This window comes from Mustela putorius, unplaced genomic scaffold (genome assembly GCF_011764305.1).
Source record: "Mustela putorius furo isolate JIRA1106 unplaced genomic scaffold, ASM1176430v1.1 tig00000281_pilon_pilon_pilon, whole genome shotgun sequence".
In the NCBI taxonomy this organism is placed as follows: Eukaryota; Metazoa; Chordata; class Mammalia; order Carnivora; family Mustelidae; genus Mustela; species Mustela putorius.
Window position 1 is genome coordinate 18,572,921 of NW_025421343.1, and position 15,899 is coordinate 18,588,819.

The 15,899-nt window shown below is 43.7% G+C and overlaps 1 protein-coding gene across 1 annotated transcript; it reads left to right on the top strand.

Annotated features, from left to right (window-relative positions):
- The first annotated feature begins 866 nt into the window (after positions 1 to 866).
- On the top strand, positions 867 to 15,616 carry LOC123391760 (zinc finger protein 135-like). The gene is made up of 4 exons (XM_045079158.1): positions 867 to 1,216; positions 1,952 to 2,118; positions 5,991 to 6,071; positions 9,118 to 15,616. Exon 4 carries the CDS (start codon positions 9,439 to 9,441, stop codon positions 10,381 to 10,383), a length of 945 nt encoding a protein of 314 aa, XP_044935093.1. The 5' UTR covers positions 867 to 1,216; positions 1,952 to 2,118; positions 5,991 to 6,071; positions 9,118 to 9,438; the 3' UTR covers positions 10,384 to 15,616.
- The last annotated feature ends 283 nt before the right edge of the window (positions 15,617 to 15,899 follow it).

Below are 15,899 nucleotides of genomic sequence, written 5' to 3' on the forward strand. Positions count from 1 at the left end.
TTTTATAGAGCAAAGGCCATGCGGTTGGGCCTGGCCACACACAGGTGGCTAATTGAATTACAATTCACCCCACAGTAGTCATGGAAACCAGCCCATCACCTTGGTAGCTAGGAGACTGTATGCGCCCCCCCCCCCCAATCAGATGTCTCCACCTGGCTTGACCCACCCTTGTATCTGGGCTTTGTTACCTGGAGCTAGTTTCCAGGACTTGTTTTTAAGTCCCCTGGGGGAAGGGGAGCAGGGACTGTTTAAGGGTTAAACAACAAAGTTATTGTTTAACCTCAATGGAAGCCTCTGGGCTAAAATAAAAATATAAAATAGGTCCTTATACCAGTTATCAACTAATAACTTCTTGGGGACCTGTGTCTGTGTTGAGGTAATTTCCAGGAGCGAGATTTCACTTTTCCTTATTCTGAGACACAGCCTGGAATACACACCCCTGGTTACTTTATATAATCCCTGTTCCCATCACAGTGGGCTCACACCACGGAGGCGCAGAAAGGAAGCCACAGGCAGGGAGCACCGCAGGTAAAGAGGGAACCCGGCGGGGGAAGGGCAGGATGCCGCCAGGCCCTTAGCCCCTCACAGTTGCGGGGCAGTAAATGTGTCATGCTAGGCGGGGTTTAGCGCGGCCGAATACATCCTGTGGGCCTGGGTCCAGAGTCCGCATCAGGAAGGCGCCGCCTTTCGAGCAGCCAGCAAGGGTTTTTCTAGGGGGGGTCGACGCTCTCGTAGAGAGGGTAACTGCCTGGCGTCGAGGGACTATTAGCCCCGAATGGGGAGGTCCGCCTGGCTAGCGTCCCGCGGAGTCCTCTGGGAAGCGGCGTTCCGTGACGTGCGCCGCGCCCCGCGGAGGGTTCTGGGAGTTGTAGTTCAGCCTCGAGCTCGGCCGGCGAAACTTGGCCTGGCGGGCTCCTAGATACCTTTGTCGCCTGGCCCGGGCTTCCTCCCCGTCGAGCAGGAGGTCGAGCCTGTTGTCGAGGAGGGCTGAACGCGGGGCCTTCCAAGTCTGAGTGGCCGGAAGCAGGGCGGCGGGAGGGCCCCGGGGTGGCGCCAGGCTGCCCTGTGAGATTCGCGCGCGCGCGGTCCGGGGCCTCTGAGTGCACAAGAGCGGTGGACACCCTGGGTCCCTCGCGCTTTCGCTGCTCCCTTCTCCCGCGGCATTCGTCACCTGCGTGGGCCGGGGGAGGGAGTAGCCATGGAGCCTGGGGCAGAGGTGAGAATTTCGGAGGGATGCGGCCGCAGAGCCTGCTGGAGAGAAAAAGGGAAAGGCTGCCCTCTGGCTGGGCAGTCTTTGGAAGGGGAAGCATCACATCTTCTCTGTGAGACCACAGCCCTTTCCATCTGGTTGGTCTCACGTTGAGGTTTTGCGGGAGAGCCCGCTACCTCTTGCCCTGCTGGTCTTTGCAATGATGTATGCCTCCCTTGCACCCCAAATCATCAGATCCAACAGTGTGGCTTTTGATAATGATTTCGTTTTCTTTTCACGGGAGCCCCATAAGGTGGTGGGAAGGAGATTGTCATACCCATTTGGCAGATGGGTAAAGTGAGGATTCCAGAAGTCACAGGATTTGTTTAGAGTCCAGGATCCCCCCCCCCTTAAGACCCATTGCTTTCCTAAGAATGCCAGTATGTATCTGAAAAACCAGTGTTCAAGAAGACTTTAACTAGTCTTCCTTCATCCTGTGAGCCTGGAATAGGACAAGAATGGGTCCTTAAGTGAGGAATGGATGGACACACAGAAACTTTGAGTATTTTTTGACTCTCACTCAGCCGATCAGAGAGAGAAATAATGTATTTAATTTATATGTCCAGATTTTCATAGCAGAGTCTTAATAGAATTTAAGGTCACAGGAGTATAGGAGGAGTGGAAGGCAGTGATGGTCATGTTTGTCTTGATTCAGGGATGCTGTGGGATTGTCCCTTGATTTCCTGTGTTGACTCTTCTTAGGTGACAAGTAGCTGTGTACGGCAGTATCTTCAAGTTTACCACAAGGCAAGAGTAATCATCATGGCTCCTGACTCCACTTGTAGGGTTACTTTCTGAGGACTCACACCTTTTCTATGCTGGAGAAGATGGCATGACCACGGTGCTACTGACCCCTGCCTGCATCCCAGGTGGGTTAATTTCTTCTTTATTCTCTTTTGTTTTCAGAACAGAAATATGGTTTCCTCCATTGTTTAGGAATTGCTCACTCATGATTCCTAGACCACTGGGTTCATCCTGATAAAATGATGAGTGATGAACCAGACAGTAAATGCTCCTCACTTGTGCAGAACTTTCCCTTTGGCATTCCTTCTCGATACAGTGAGTGCTCAGTTCACTTCTTACTCGCACTTTGGTGTTGTCATTGGCCTCATGGTCAGACACAAAGTAATAAAAGCCAGTTTCCCTGACCCATAAAATTTACCAAGACAATAAGATAGAGATAAGGAAAATAGTTAATCAATAAGAAGATATATATACATATAAAGATGCAGGAATGACTGGTAGGACAAGTCATAAACGGCCTTGGAAGAGGTTTTCCATCCTCTAGAGTATTTGAGGGAAAAAATACTGGGATAAAAGCTATACTTTGGAAAATAAGAGAGAGTATGTAGTAGGTAGTTGGAGAATAGAATAGAGGAGAGAGAAACAGCTTTGGCAGAAAGTCTGTAAGCACGTTGGAGGTCTTCACGGTATGTGTGTCACTGTAGGGTGAGCTGGAGTGTGGTAAGGGAAGTTTAGGTATTTGTAGTCAGACTGCAGGAAAACCTACATGGGGTCTTATTCCAAAGGTAAATAAAGCCCCATAAAAGTTTGTAGAGGCCCAGCAAGATGAAACATACCTCTCTCTGATTGAAGGGAAATTAGTCAAGATGTTTCTGTAGGCTCTGGCCTGAGACCCTGGGAGAATAGCAGACTCTGTGGTAAAGGCAGTGGGACGATTTGACAACTTCAGACCTGCCTCCCAGCACATAGGTCTGAAAGGCTGGGGGTTCTGATCTGAATTTGTAGATCTCTTTCAGAGGAAAGGGGAGACAGAGTCAGTAGCCTCTGTTGGACAGTTTGCGGTTGGTCTTCCTATGTCTTCCAGCCTCAGCACATGCACACTGAGCAGCAGCTCTTTAACAAGTTCAGTTGCTGAGGTTTTTTCAGGAAACTAAAGTCTGAAAGGAACTGCCAGTTAGTCTGTTACTGTTACTATTTGTAAAGAGAGGAAACCATATAAATTATATTGCTGTGTTGATCACTCCTAAGGCATATGGCCTTAAGGGACCATGAACTTAAATAAAAAGGGTAGTGATTTCATACTTAAAGTATTAAAGAATTAACATATGTGAATTTTTTTTAAGGTTTTTTTTTTTTTTTTTAAGATTTTATTTATTTGTCAGAGAGAGAGGAGTGAGGGTGAGCACAGGCAGACAGAGTGGCAGGCAGAGGCAGAGGGAGAAGCAGGCTCCCTGCCAAGCAAGGAGCCCGATGTGAGACTCAATCCCAGGACGCTGGGATCATGACCTGAGCTGAAGGCAGCTGCTTAACCAACTGAGCCACCCAGGCATCCCAACATATGTTTAATTTAAGAAACAAAACAGAGGCGCATAGGGGAAGGGAGGGAAAAATAAAACAAGATGAAATCAGAGAGGGAGACAAACTGTAAGAGATTCTTAACTAGGAAACAAACAGTGTTTGCTAGAGGGGAAGGGAGAGGGGAATGGGATAACTGGGGGCTGGACATTAAGGAGGGCAGGTTATATAATGAGCATTGGGTGTTATATAAGACTGACGAATCAAGGACGCCTGGGTGGCTCAGTTGGTTAAGCAGCTGCCTTCGGCTCAGGTCATGATCCCAGCGTCCTGGGATCGAGTCCCGCATCGGGCTCCTTGCTCCGCAGGGAGCCTGCTTCTCCCCCTGCCTCTGCCTGCCATTCTGTCTGCCTGTGCTTGCTCTCTCGCCCTCTCTCTCTGATAAATAAATAAAATCTTAAAAAAAAAAAAAAAAAAAAGACTGACGAATCAGTGACCTTTACCTCTGAAACGAATAATACTCTGTTAATTAATTCAATTTAAATTAAAAAAAAACCAACATAAAAATAAAAATAAAGAATTAAATTATTTTGAGTAGATGATTTTCCAATTAGGTAGTTCTCTTAACTTTATTTTATTATATGAATTGTTTTTACCATTATTTTTGGAGAGCTGCATCATAAACCCTGGAATGCTGACTACAAACGAAACTACCCAGTATATTCATAGGTACGTTCAGGGAGCCAAGGCAAAAGTGGTAGTTGAAAGAGAAACATTTGCTTGCATCCCAGGGAACTGGTCTGTTTTAATGTATCAATAAAAGTTGTACATGAGGGACGCCTGGGTGGCTCAGTTGGTGAAGCAGCTGCCTTCAGCTCAGGTCATGATCCCAGCGTCCTGGGATCGAGTCCCGCATCGGGCTCCTTGCTCCACGGGGAGCCTGCTTCTCCCTCTGACTCTGCCTTCCACTCTGTCTGCCTGTGCTCGCTCTCGCTCGCTCTCTCTCTGACAAATAAATAAATAAAATCTTAAAAAAAAAAAAAAAGTTGTACATGAATTTTTTTATATAGAATTAGAAAAATTAGTAGACATCGGTGTTATCCGCAGTAAACAGATCAGCTACAGATTCCGAGGAGCATGGCCCACTCTACTCCCTTACTCTGCGTTTTAGGAGACGGTCTGAGCTGTGTGCCTGTCACATAGATCAAGGTTAGACTTGGCACTCCTGCAATGTCTGATATCCTTCTCTTCCCTTCCCCACCTGTGTTCCCATGCCCACTTTTACAGAACTTCATTTTAACTTGTTTCTCCTACTTCTTCTTCAAGTGTTCCTTCCCTCGTTCAGCCTTTGACAAATACAGTGTTTCTGCTCTGTGCCAGGTAACCAGGGTTGCTTCCGTGAGCAAAATTAGACTCTTGTAGAGCTTCCCATCAAATAGGAGACACAGACATGACGCCCAAAGTCAGTGTGTGCATCACCCGAAAGAAGGGAAAGAACAAGGCTCTTCAACCCAGAGAGCCAGGAAAGCCTTCCCTGAGAGGGTAACACTTGAGCTGAGATATGAAGTGTGAGCAGGATAGAAATAGCTGAATGGATGCGGCAGGGGGAGAACATTCAGGAAGAGAAAGCAGCTTGTATAAGGGGGTTAAAGGGAATGTGGCCCACATCTCAAAGGCAACCACCAGCTGGAGGCACAGGGCATGTGGGAGGAGTAGTGTGTGATAGGGGAAGAGAGAGAAGACGGAGCAGGGTGGCGGGTGTCAGACTCATCAGGGCCATTATGAGACATGGCAGGAACACTTTGGGGACTTTGAGCTTGAGATACTGTTTTACAAATAAATCTACATTCTGTGACAGGTATAGCCAACACCTTAACTTTTAATATGTATTGGACAGATTTTATTCTTTTTTTTTTTTTTTAAAGATTTTATTTATTTGTCAGAGTGAGCACAGGCAGACAGAGTGGCAGGCAGGCAGAGGCAGACAGAGAAGCAGGCTCCCGCTGAGCAGGGAGCCCGATGTGGGACTGGATCCCAGGACGCTGGGATCATGACCTGAGCCGAAGGCAGCGGCTTAACCAACTGAGCCACCCAGGCGTCCCGGACAGATTTTATTCTTAAAGGAAAACTAGAGAGAAAAATTTTGCCTATTTCTTGAACCCCTTACAGTCTGAAACCATACCACCAAGAAAATAGTTAACTCATAACTACATTTTTTTTTACAGAGAGAGCCAGACAGCACAAGTTGCGGGGGGGATAGCAGAGGGAGAGAGAGAAGCAAACCCCCCCACTGAGGAGAGAGCCCAATGTGGGGCTCACTCCCAGGACCCTGAGGTCATGACCTGAGAAGAAAGCAACCTCTTAACCCACTGAACCATTCCATGCTCCCCTCTTTGTTTCTCTTATACTATCTTCCTAATAACCAAGGAAATAACACCAAATAAACTCTTTACCAAACGAATTTTTCTTTTCCCATGAACAGGGCTTCCAATTTCCAAGCGTGATGTCATCCCTCAGTTGGAGTGTGGGGAGGAGCTAGAGAGAGAAGTATCAAAAGCGTCAGGTGAGTGGTAACATAAAACCCAGATGGCCAGTGGGATCAAACGGGTCAAAGCATCTTGGAAGTGCTTGTGGAGGAGCCTCTCCAGATTTCACTAGACCCGTGGAAACGTTGCAGTGAAGTCCCTTTCTCCGGTGCTGCACTCCAGCTCTGGATGATCATCTTTTATAAATGCATTCTTTTTACATTTTTTTTTTTTTTAGAAAATAAATATTTTCCACCCTTTCAAGCCAGTTCTTTTTCCCAAATAAGGTAAAATGAAGTCAATATTTTAATATTTGTTAATAATATGCTTGGTTGGGACGTCTGGGTGGCTCAGTGGGTTGGGCCTCTGCCTTCAGCTCGGGTCATGGTCCCAGGGTCCTGGGATCGAACCCCACATCAGGCTTTCTGCTCAGCGGGGAGCCTGCTTCCTCCTCTCTCTCTCTCTCTGCCTGCCTCTCTGCCTACTTGTGATCTCTGTCTGTCAAATAAATAAATAAAATCTTAAAAAAAAATAATATGCTTGGCTGTTAGGCTTTAAATCAGGCTTTTCATATATGTTATTTTATCTCAAGAGTGTGACTTTTTGTCTCAGATCAATGACTAAAAATCGATCTCTTGACTTTCCCTTTGCCTTCCTTTATCTAAGCAGAGGAAGCATAGAGTAGTGGTTGAGTGCAAACCTTAGAACCAGTCTAAATGTGTTCAAAGCCAATCTCAACTACTTACTAGCTCTGTGACCTTTAACAAGTGAATTATCCTCTCTGTGACTCAAAATCCCCTACTATAAAATAAAGATAATGATAGCACTTAACTCATAGGATTGCTGTGAAGATCAAATGAAATAATCCAAGAGAAATGTTTAGAATAGTACCTGGCCAAATGCTAAGCAAGTAATAACTATTGGTTAAGTCCTGGTAACTTATTTTGAAAGATATCATGAAATTGACTTGATCATTTCTATCCAAATGGATACTATCACGGACTGCCTGCTAATTATACTTTCCCTAGTCTTATCCTTGTCTAACTGAGGCAGCATCCCACTGCTAGATTCCTCACTCTGCCAGTTCCGTATTCCTCTGCCTGCTTTCAAGGCTTTTGCTACTTACCTGCCTAACCTTTTCATCTTCTTCATCCTTCAGCTTGAACCCTTAACACCAGACAGGCAGTCTCTTACTTTCCTCCACTTCCTGTGTGTTCTCTGTGGACATTTGGGAATTTAATTCCTCCATTCCCCATAGCTGAAAGTCCTGAAAGTCCGTTTGCCTTCAACCTGTTTCTGCCCATTTGCCCTTTAAAATCCCAGGTACTTCCCTGATTATGGCATGTAGTTGAGAACATTGTATTGCATCGATTTATTTGTGGATATTAAGGAGCATTTAAGCCTGGAAATATTTAATTAAATATTTTTAGCTTTTTAATAATTAAACATTTTTAGCTTTTCTCCCAAAACTCTTACTAGGAAACCTAGGATTTGGGGCAGGCCCCCTGACAGACTGAGAACAAATCTGAGCATGTAGGGATTTGCCCTTCTCCCTACATGCCACTCTTTTTTTCTGAACTTCGTTCTATTTAACTCTTTGAAGTTTGTTAAGTGTGGGGCAGTCAGAGGTGATCAGTTGCTTCTTTTTTTTTTTTTTTAAAGATTATGGGTGCCTGGGTGGCTTAGTCATCGAGAGTCTGCCTTCGGCTCGGATCACGATCCCAGGGTTCTGAGATCGAGGCCCACACTGGGCTCCCTGCTTGGCAGGAAGACTGCTTCTCCCTCTCCCACTCCCCTTGCTTGTGCTTCTTCTGTGTGTGTGTGTGTGTGTCTCTGTCAAATAAATCTTTTAAAAAAAAGATTTATTATTTTTTAATGATTTATTTATTTATTTATTTGAGAGAGAGCATAAGTGGAAGGGGCAGGAGGAGGAGAGAGAATTCCAAGCAGGCTCCATGCTGAGCACAGAGCCTGACATGGAACTCAGTCTCATGACCCTGAGACTGTGACCTGAGCTGAAATCAAGAAGAGTTGGACGCTTAACCAACTGAACCACCCAGACATTCCATTTGCTTCTTAATCACTAAGCCTTGTGATGATGTGAAGTTGCTGATCTGGACCACTTTGTTTCTTTGGTTTTTTAAAATTTTTTTTAAAAGATTTTATTTATTTGTTTTAGAGAATGCACGCAGCTCTTGCGAGTGCACACAAGCAGGGGGAGGGGCAGAGGGGAAGGGAGAAGCAGACTCCCTGCTGAGCAAGGAACCTGATGCGGGATTCAATCCCAGGCCCCTGGGATCATGACCTGAGTCAAAGGCAGATGCTCAGCCGACTGAGCCAACCAGGTGCCCTGATCTGGACCACTTTGAATGCTAGCTTAGAGAATCCGTGTCTCATCTTGAGACAATGGAACCAACAGAGATTTTTTTTTAAGGTGTTTTGTGTTTTTTTAAATTTTTTAAATTTTTATTTTTTTATTTTTTATAAACATATATTTTTATCCCCAGGGGTACAGGTCTGTGAATCACCAGGTTTACACATGTCAGAGCACTCACCAAAGCACATACCCTCCCCAATGTTTTTTAAGGTTTTGAAGGTCAGTCTGTTAGCAGTGATTGGGAAATCCTGGGATGGGGAAAGACTGGTAGCAACGAGATCAACTAACGTTGATCACCTCAAGGCTTGAGGTGCAGAGGCTCCAGTGAGGGGGGGTAAGAGTGGGCAATCCTTACAAGACTGTCTTTTCCTGTCTCCACCTCACCCGTTTTTTAAATCTCATCTGCCATTTCCCCACATGACCTCTGCCTAGTCTTACTCTCTCTTACTCTTTCTCATCTCCTCCCCTCCTGGATAGAAGAATATTGAGTGCCTGCTCACTCTTTCCCTTTTGGGCACCTCTTTGCCCACTCATCTTTCTTTTCTCAAGTCCTTTCAAAATTGCGAAGCGATTTTTGAGAGCTTTCAAGTTCCTCTGTTCCCTGTAAGTGTTTTTCATTTGTTTGTTTTTCATTATTTTCCTACCACAGCAGTTATTTTCCTTTCCTGTGTAGGAAATGACCCATGTGTATTTTTGTTGTTTTTCAGACTGAGAGACAAGACCAGAAGGCAAGGAGCTTACTCCAGAACAGAATATTTCTGAGGAAGAACCAGCCCCGGGTGTGTTACTAGAAAGATTTCCAAAAGAAAGTTCCAGTGAATGTGAAGATTCTTTAGAGAGTCAGCAGGAGAACCATGAGAAACATTTAATACGGGAGGCTGTCACTCAGAAGAAATCTTCTGGGGAGAGACGTTACCAGTGTGATGAATTGGGGAAAAGTTGTAGTCAGAGGTCATCCCTTCCCCAGCAACAAGGAGGGAGACTACATAACTGTGATTCATTTACAAAGAACTTAAAATTCCGATCTAATGAGGCACGAGAAGATTTGTGCCGAGAAGAAACCTTGGAAGTGTAATGAGTGTGAGAAAGCCTTTAGTTACTACTCAGCTTTTGTCTTGCATCAGAGAATTCACACAGGAGAAAAGCCCTATGAATGTAACGAGTGTGGGAAAGCTTTTAGCCAGAGCATACACCTTACTCTACACCAGAGAGTTCATACTGGAGAGAAACCCTACGAATGTCACGAATGTGGGAAAGCCTTCAGTCACCGCTCTGCTCTCATTCGCCACCATATCATCCATACTGGAGAGAAGCCCTATGAGTGCAGTGAATGTGGGAAGGCCTTTAATCAGAGCTCATACCTCACTCAACATCAGCGAATTCATACTGGAGAAAAACCTTACGAGTGTAACGAGTGTGGGAAGGCCTTTAGCCAGAGCACATTCCTTACCCAGCATCAGGTCATTCACACTGGAGAGAAACCCTATAAGTGTAATGAATGTGGGAAGGCCTTTAGTGATCGATCAGGCCTTATTCAGCACCAGAGAACTCATACTGGGGAGAGGCCTTATGAGTGTAATGAGTGTGGGAAAGCCTTTGGCTACTGTTCAGCCCTGACTCAACACCAGAGAACTCACACTGGGGAGAAACCCTATAAATGCAATGATTGTGCCAAAGCCTTCAGCGACCGCTCAGCCCTTATTCGTCATCAGAGAACACACACTGGAGAGAAACCTTACAAGTGTAAGGACTGTGGAAAAGCTTTCAGCCAGAGCTCATCTCTTACAAAGCATCAGAAAACTCACACTGGAGAAAAGCCCTATAAGTGTAAGGAATGTGGAAAAGCCTTCAGCCAGAGTTCATCCCTTTCTCAACATCAGAAAACTCATGCTGGGGGGAAAACCAAAGAATACGGAAAAGCCTTTAGTGAGCATTCAGCCTTTGGCCAGCAAAAGAGAATTCATACTGGATAGAGACCATGTAGATGTGGTACCTTTAGAGCATATTTAGCAGACAGTTACTAAGCGTCATGTGAGGGCTACAAATGAAGTTCAGAGTGTGTCATGCAAACGATATTGAGAAGTCATTGCTGATACATAGCGTACTTAGGATGTGAAGGAGGGGTTTGACATTTTTCCGTTGCAGCAGAGGACTTTAAATTTCCTCGGGGAAAGAGAATGATTATTTCCAACACCTTAAGGTGTATGTAAGCTTCCAAATCCTTGGGAGAGAAACAGGGTGTGTGGTGATGCAAAGAAGGCATCTTGTCTGGGCTGGATAGTCTCTTAATGCTAAGGAGACGAAGTTTTAAAGAGTTGAGGGGGTTCTTTAGGGAAATTGCAGAGGCAGATATAAGAGATTAAGAATTCACAAGTTGGTCCAGGGTTGGGAGTGGCGGTGGAAGGGAAGTGGTCCTCTGGCTTAAGTATAGGGTCACTTGGGAAATAGATGAGAAGGATCGAGAAAAAGGACTGGGGGAATGAACTCAAGAGATGTTGATTGCGATAACTACCCAAATGAGTGCTCCCAACCAGGGAAAGTATTAGACACGTCAGTTGGCCAGGTGCAGAGTTTCCGCCCCAACACCAAGGAACATCGGCGTGCCAGTCTGCTGCCGCAATCTTTGTTTCGGAGACCTTGCTTACTGATTCACAGCCTGCTAAGAATCGTACTAACTCCAGAGGTCAAGACTGACAGTCTAGAAAGAGAAGGTACAGAAGGGACCTTTGATGTTTTCAGTCTATTTTAAGCTAAGTTACCTGAGGATGTGTTTATTTATAAAGATTTTACCTCAATTGTATGTAGTTTGTACTTTAGACTTATCCATAGTCACATTAAGTTGTAGACCTGAGCTGACACTGCATATTAGTTTGTGAAATTTGGTAAGACTTTGAAATACCTTTCACCATTTTATTCTTGGGTAGAGGCACAGGACAGCCATATATATATATATTTTTTTTTTCATTGAAACTTTGAAGGTTATTGCACATATTTTGAGTATTTTGTTTTTAGTTTTCACAAGTTTGATGATGTGTCTTGATGTGGATTTCTTTGAGTTTATCCTGTTTTCTGAACTTCAGTCTGTAGGTGTATGTGTTTCACAACGTTTGGGGCATTTTTACCCATCATTTCTTTGAACACATTTTCCAGCCCTCACTCCTCTCCTTCTAGGACTCTGATGACACACATGTTAGATCTTTGATTGTAGTCCCACAGGTTCCTGAGGCTCTGTTCTTCTTCTGTTTTTTGTTTTTTTTTTCTCCCCCCGCCCCTACCCAGAGTATATTTTTACCTTGATGTCCTCAGGTTACCATAACAAAATAATCTAGAATGGGGAGCTCAAACAACAGAAATGAATTTCTCACAGTTTTGGAGGCTGGGAAGTCCAAGATCAAGCTGTCAGCTTTGGCCCCTGGTGAGGGCTCTTTTCCTGGATTGCAAAGGGCCACCTTCTTGCTGTGTCCTCACGAGGCCTTTTTTTGGTGCTTTCATGGGGAAAGAGAGCTCTCTCTCTTCTATTTCCTATAAAGCTGCCAGTCCTATCTGGTTAGGACCCCAGCCTTATGACCTCATTTAACCTTAGTTACCTCTGAGAACCCCTGTGTCCAAATACAATTCACACTGAGAGTTAACACTTCAACATATGAATTTGGGGGGCACACAATTCAGTCCATAGCATTCTGCCCCTGGTCCCCCAAATTCATGTTCATGCAAAATACATTTGCTCCATCCCAACAACCCCTCAAATCTTAACTCATTCCAACATCAAGTCTGAAATCTTACCTAAATATCACATAAATCAGATATGGGTGAGGGTTAAGGTATAATTTATCCTGAGGCAGAATTTTTGTTCAGCTGCGAACCTGTGAAACCAGATAAGTTATATGCTTCCAAAATAGGATTGTGGAACAGGCATGTGATAGATATTCTCATTCCAAAAGGGAGAAATAGGAAAGAAGGAAGGAGTGAGAGGTCCCCAGCAAGTCCAAAACCCAGCAAGGCAAACTCCCTTAAATCTTAGGTCTTGAGAACAATCCTATTTGGCTGGATATCCCACCTTCCAGACCCACTGAGACAGTGATCCCACCTTCTGGACCCACTGGTTAGCAGTCTCCGCACCAAGTCTCTGCTGGGTAGCCCTGCCTCCAGAACTTTGTTGGCATCTGTGGCAGCTGGCCTGTTGAAACTTAGGTGACATCCCCATCCTTTGACACAGGAGGCAGTGATGATCCTGAAATTGACTTGAGTCATTCTTTTTTTTTTTTTTTTTTTTTTTTTTTTTGAAACATAGAGCATGTTTGTGTTTGTGGCTGAGTAGCTTTATTGTCCAGTACTGTAGGATCTGAGAATCTTCCTCCATTTGTCTACTTTTTCTGTCCCTTGAGTCCCAGCTGGCGTGTTTCTGCTGGTACCATCCCAGCTTCTGTGGAGATGGCTGAACTTAATCACACCCATGATCACACGCCTGTTCTCTTTTTCAGATGGTTGTTCAGCCACACCCTTAGCGTTCTCTGCAGAACAGGCTTTCTCATATTTTGCAATATGGGTGGACAGAATTTTCCAAATCTCTAAGTTCTAGGGTTTGGGGTTTTTGTTTTGTTTTTGCTTAACAAGTCCTTCAGTGTACCTCTCACCTCTCGCATTTTGTTACAAGCAGTAAGGAGGGCCCAAGCTGCACCTCAACACTTTGCTTGGAAATCTGTGTTGAATGTCTACAGTTTCTTTGCTCACAAGTTCTACCTTCCACAAAACACTGGAACTTTACAACAAGGATTGCCTTCCAGTTTCTGATAACGTGTTCCTCATTTCTATCTGAGATTTCATCAGAATGGCCTTTAACATCCATATTTAGAGTGTGCACCTCAAAACTCTGCCAACCTCTACCCATTACCCAGTTCAAAGGTACTTATACATCTTTAGGCATCTGTTAGAGCCCGTCTTATAGGTGCCAAAATCTGTTAATCTGCTTGGGGGTGCCAAAACAAAATACCATAGACTGGGGGGCTCATATAACAGAAGTTCATTTCTCACCATTCTAGAGGCTGGGAAGGCCAAGATCAAGGTATGCACTGATTGGGTTTCTGATAAGAGGTTTCTCTTCCTAGCTTGTAGACGGCCACCTCCTTTCTGTGTCCTCACAGCTTTTCCTCTCTGCATGCACGTGTGGAGAGTATTCTATCTTCTTACAAGGCTACCAATCCTATCAGCTTAAGACCCCATACTTACGACCTCATTTAACCTTAATTACCTTCCTCAAACCCTGTCTCTAAATACAGTCACATTGGTTAGGGCTTCAGCATGAATTGGTGGTTGGGGGATGGTTGACACACAATTCCATCCACAGTAATTTCTTTTCTGTTGTTCAGGTTGCGTATTTTCTATTGTTCTATCTTCAACTTCACTAATTCTTTCCTCTGCCCCTTCCCTTCTGATGTTGACTCCATCCTTGGGTTTTATTTCATTTCTATTTTTCAGTTCCATTTGATTGTATTCTACTTCTTTACTGAAACTCTTTTCTAAAATCGCGTCAAGCATGTTTGTCCTTGCTCATTGAGGCATTTTATGACGGCTATTTTAAAATCTTTTATCAGGTAATTCTAACATCTGTGTCATTTCAGTGTTGGCACCTGTGGGCTGTCTTATTTGAGTTGAGATTTTCCTTCTGTGTGCGCCGGCAATATTTAGTTGAAATCTGGGCATTTTGAGTGTTATGTTATGAGACTCTGTTTCCTATTTAAAGCTTCTATTTGGGCAGGCCTCTTTGGAGAAAGGGTTGAGGGGTTACTGCTTATTACTGTAAGTTGGTGTTGGAAGTGCAGGCTCATCATTGGCCTCTACTGACACCAGGATAGGTGTCCTCACTACTGCTAGGTAGGGGTGGGAGTTAAAACTCCCTACCAGGCCTCTACTGACCCCACACCAGCGAGGTAGGAGGGAGACATCTTGTCTCTGGGTAGCATTGGAAGACTTCTCCCCCATGGTCTCCATGGGCACTGCCAGGGTGGGATGGGGAAAGAGTTGGTTTGGAAAATTCTGTCCTTACTTGACCTTCTCTGATACCACTGTGATGCAGAGAGGTGGACCATTGAGGAACCTTGTTACAGACTGGGGAGGTAGCAGTGTAGGCTCCCCATTTGGTCTCAGCTCTTTGGCTGGAGTAGGATGGGTATTGTCTACAAGTTTTCCGTCTTGCTAGTCCACTTCTTTCCTCATCCTTTGTTAAGAAAGAACAGATTTTCTTGAGCCATTTTTGTTTGTTTTGTTTTGTTTTTTGTCTGTGCACCTTGGCATTTCTTGGTTGCCAGCTTCTTCAGAATCCAGTCTGGGATAGATGAGGGCAAAGGAAAACCCAAGGGACTCAGTCTGTGTTGTTCTTCAGGCCCTGAGGTCCCCAGCCAGTTTGTATTCTCCCCACCTTTCAGAATCTTAACGTTGTTTTATATAGAATGTCCATGGTTTTTAGCTATACTTTGAGAAATAGGGAAAAGCACTCCTACATATTTCCCACGACATCCTTTCATTTGACACCAAAATAGCAGGTCAAGTTGTCAAAGGTTTGTGGCATACAGAGGTATGTGCAACTAGTTAGGATTAAGTACCAAGAGGAGTGCTCACTTGTCCTTCCAATGTAAGTTGCCAAGTTGGTAGGTAGAAACTACCAGGCTGCAAGCTTCATCTAGCTTTCAAGGAACTATAGTGTTTAAGTTGAGGAAACAACCAGTATTTAACTGCAGATTACAAATTTCAGAAGGAAAGGTAGGTTTGATTAAGTACATAAACATATGAACTATTGTGTTAGTTTTTTTTATTTATAGCTTTGTTCCAAGAGCATATAAAAACCACTGGAGAATTGAATTCAGAATTTTGGGATTTTTTTTCTATTATATATTACATGTATATAGCTATCTGTTCATTTAATGAACAGATATACAACACAGGATATCCTAGAGAACCAACTAATAAATGAAAATAACTGGGATTTGGGACAAATCACTTCATCCTTTTAGATCTGTTTCCTCATTTATATATTTTTTAAAAATGTAATACCTCCTTCAGAGTGGCTAGATTATGTAGATAATGGATGGAAAGTGTTTGCAAGCTATCAAGTGCTATGTGATAGGTATCGTTGATATAATCATTTATGACCTGTTCATCATGTATGTTTTATGATGGAGTAGTCCAATAAAAATGATGAGTATAATGGAATCCTTTTATATTTTTTTTAAAAAATAAGTTTTCTTGGACAGAAGTAAAATGTGCATCTTTTGAGATGATGGTAAATTATAATGATAGTTGTTTTTTTTTACTGATAGATTTTCTAATGTCAAAGAATACTTGCATTCTTGGGATTATCTAGCTTAATGATTTTCCCACTTCTGGATGAGTTTGTTAGGGTTTTCCAGAAACAACCAATAATATTTTATATATATTTTATATGTATAAAATAATATTTTATATTTATATATACATATATATTTATATATACATA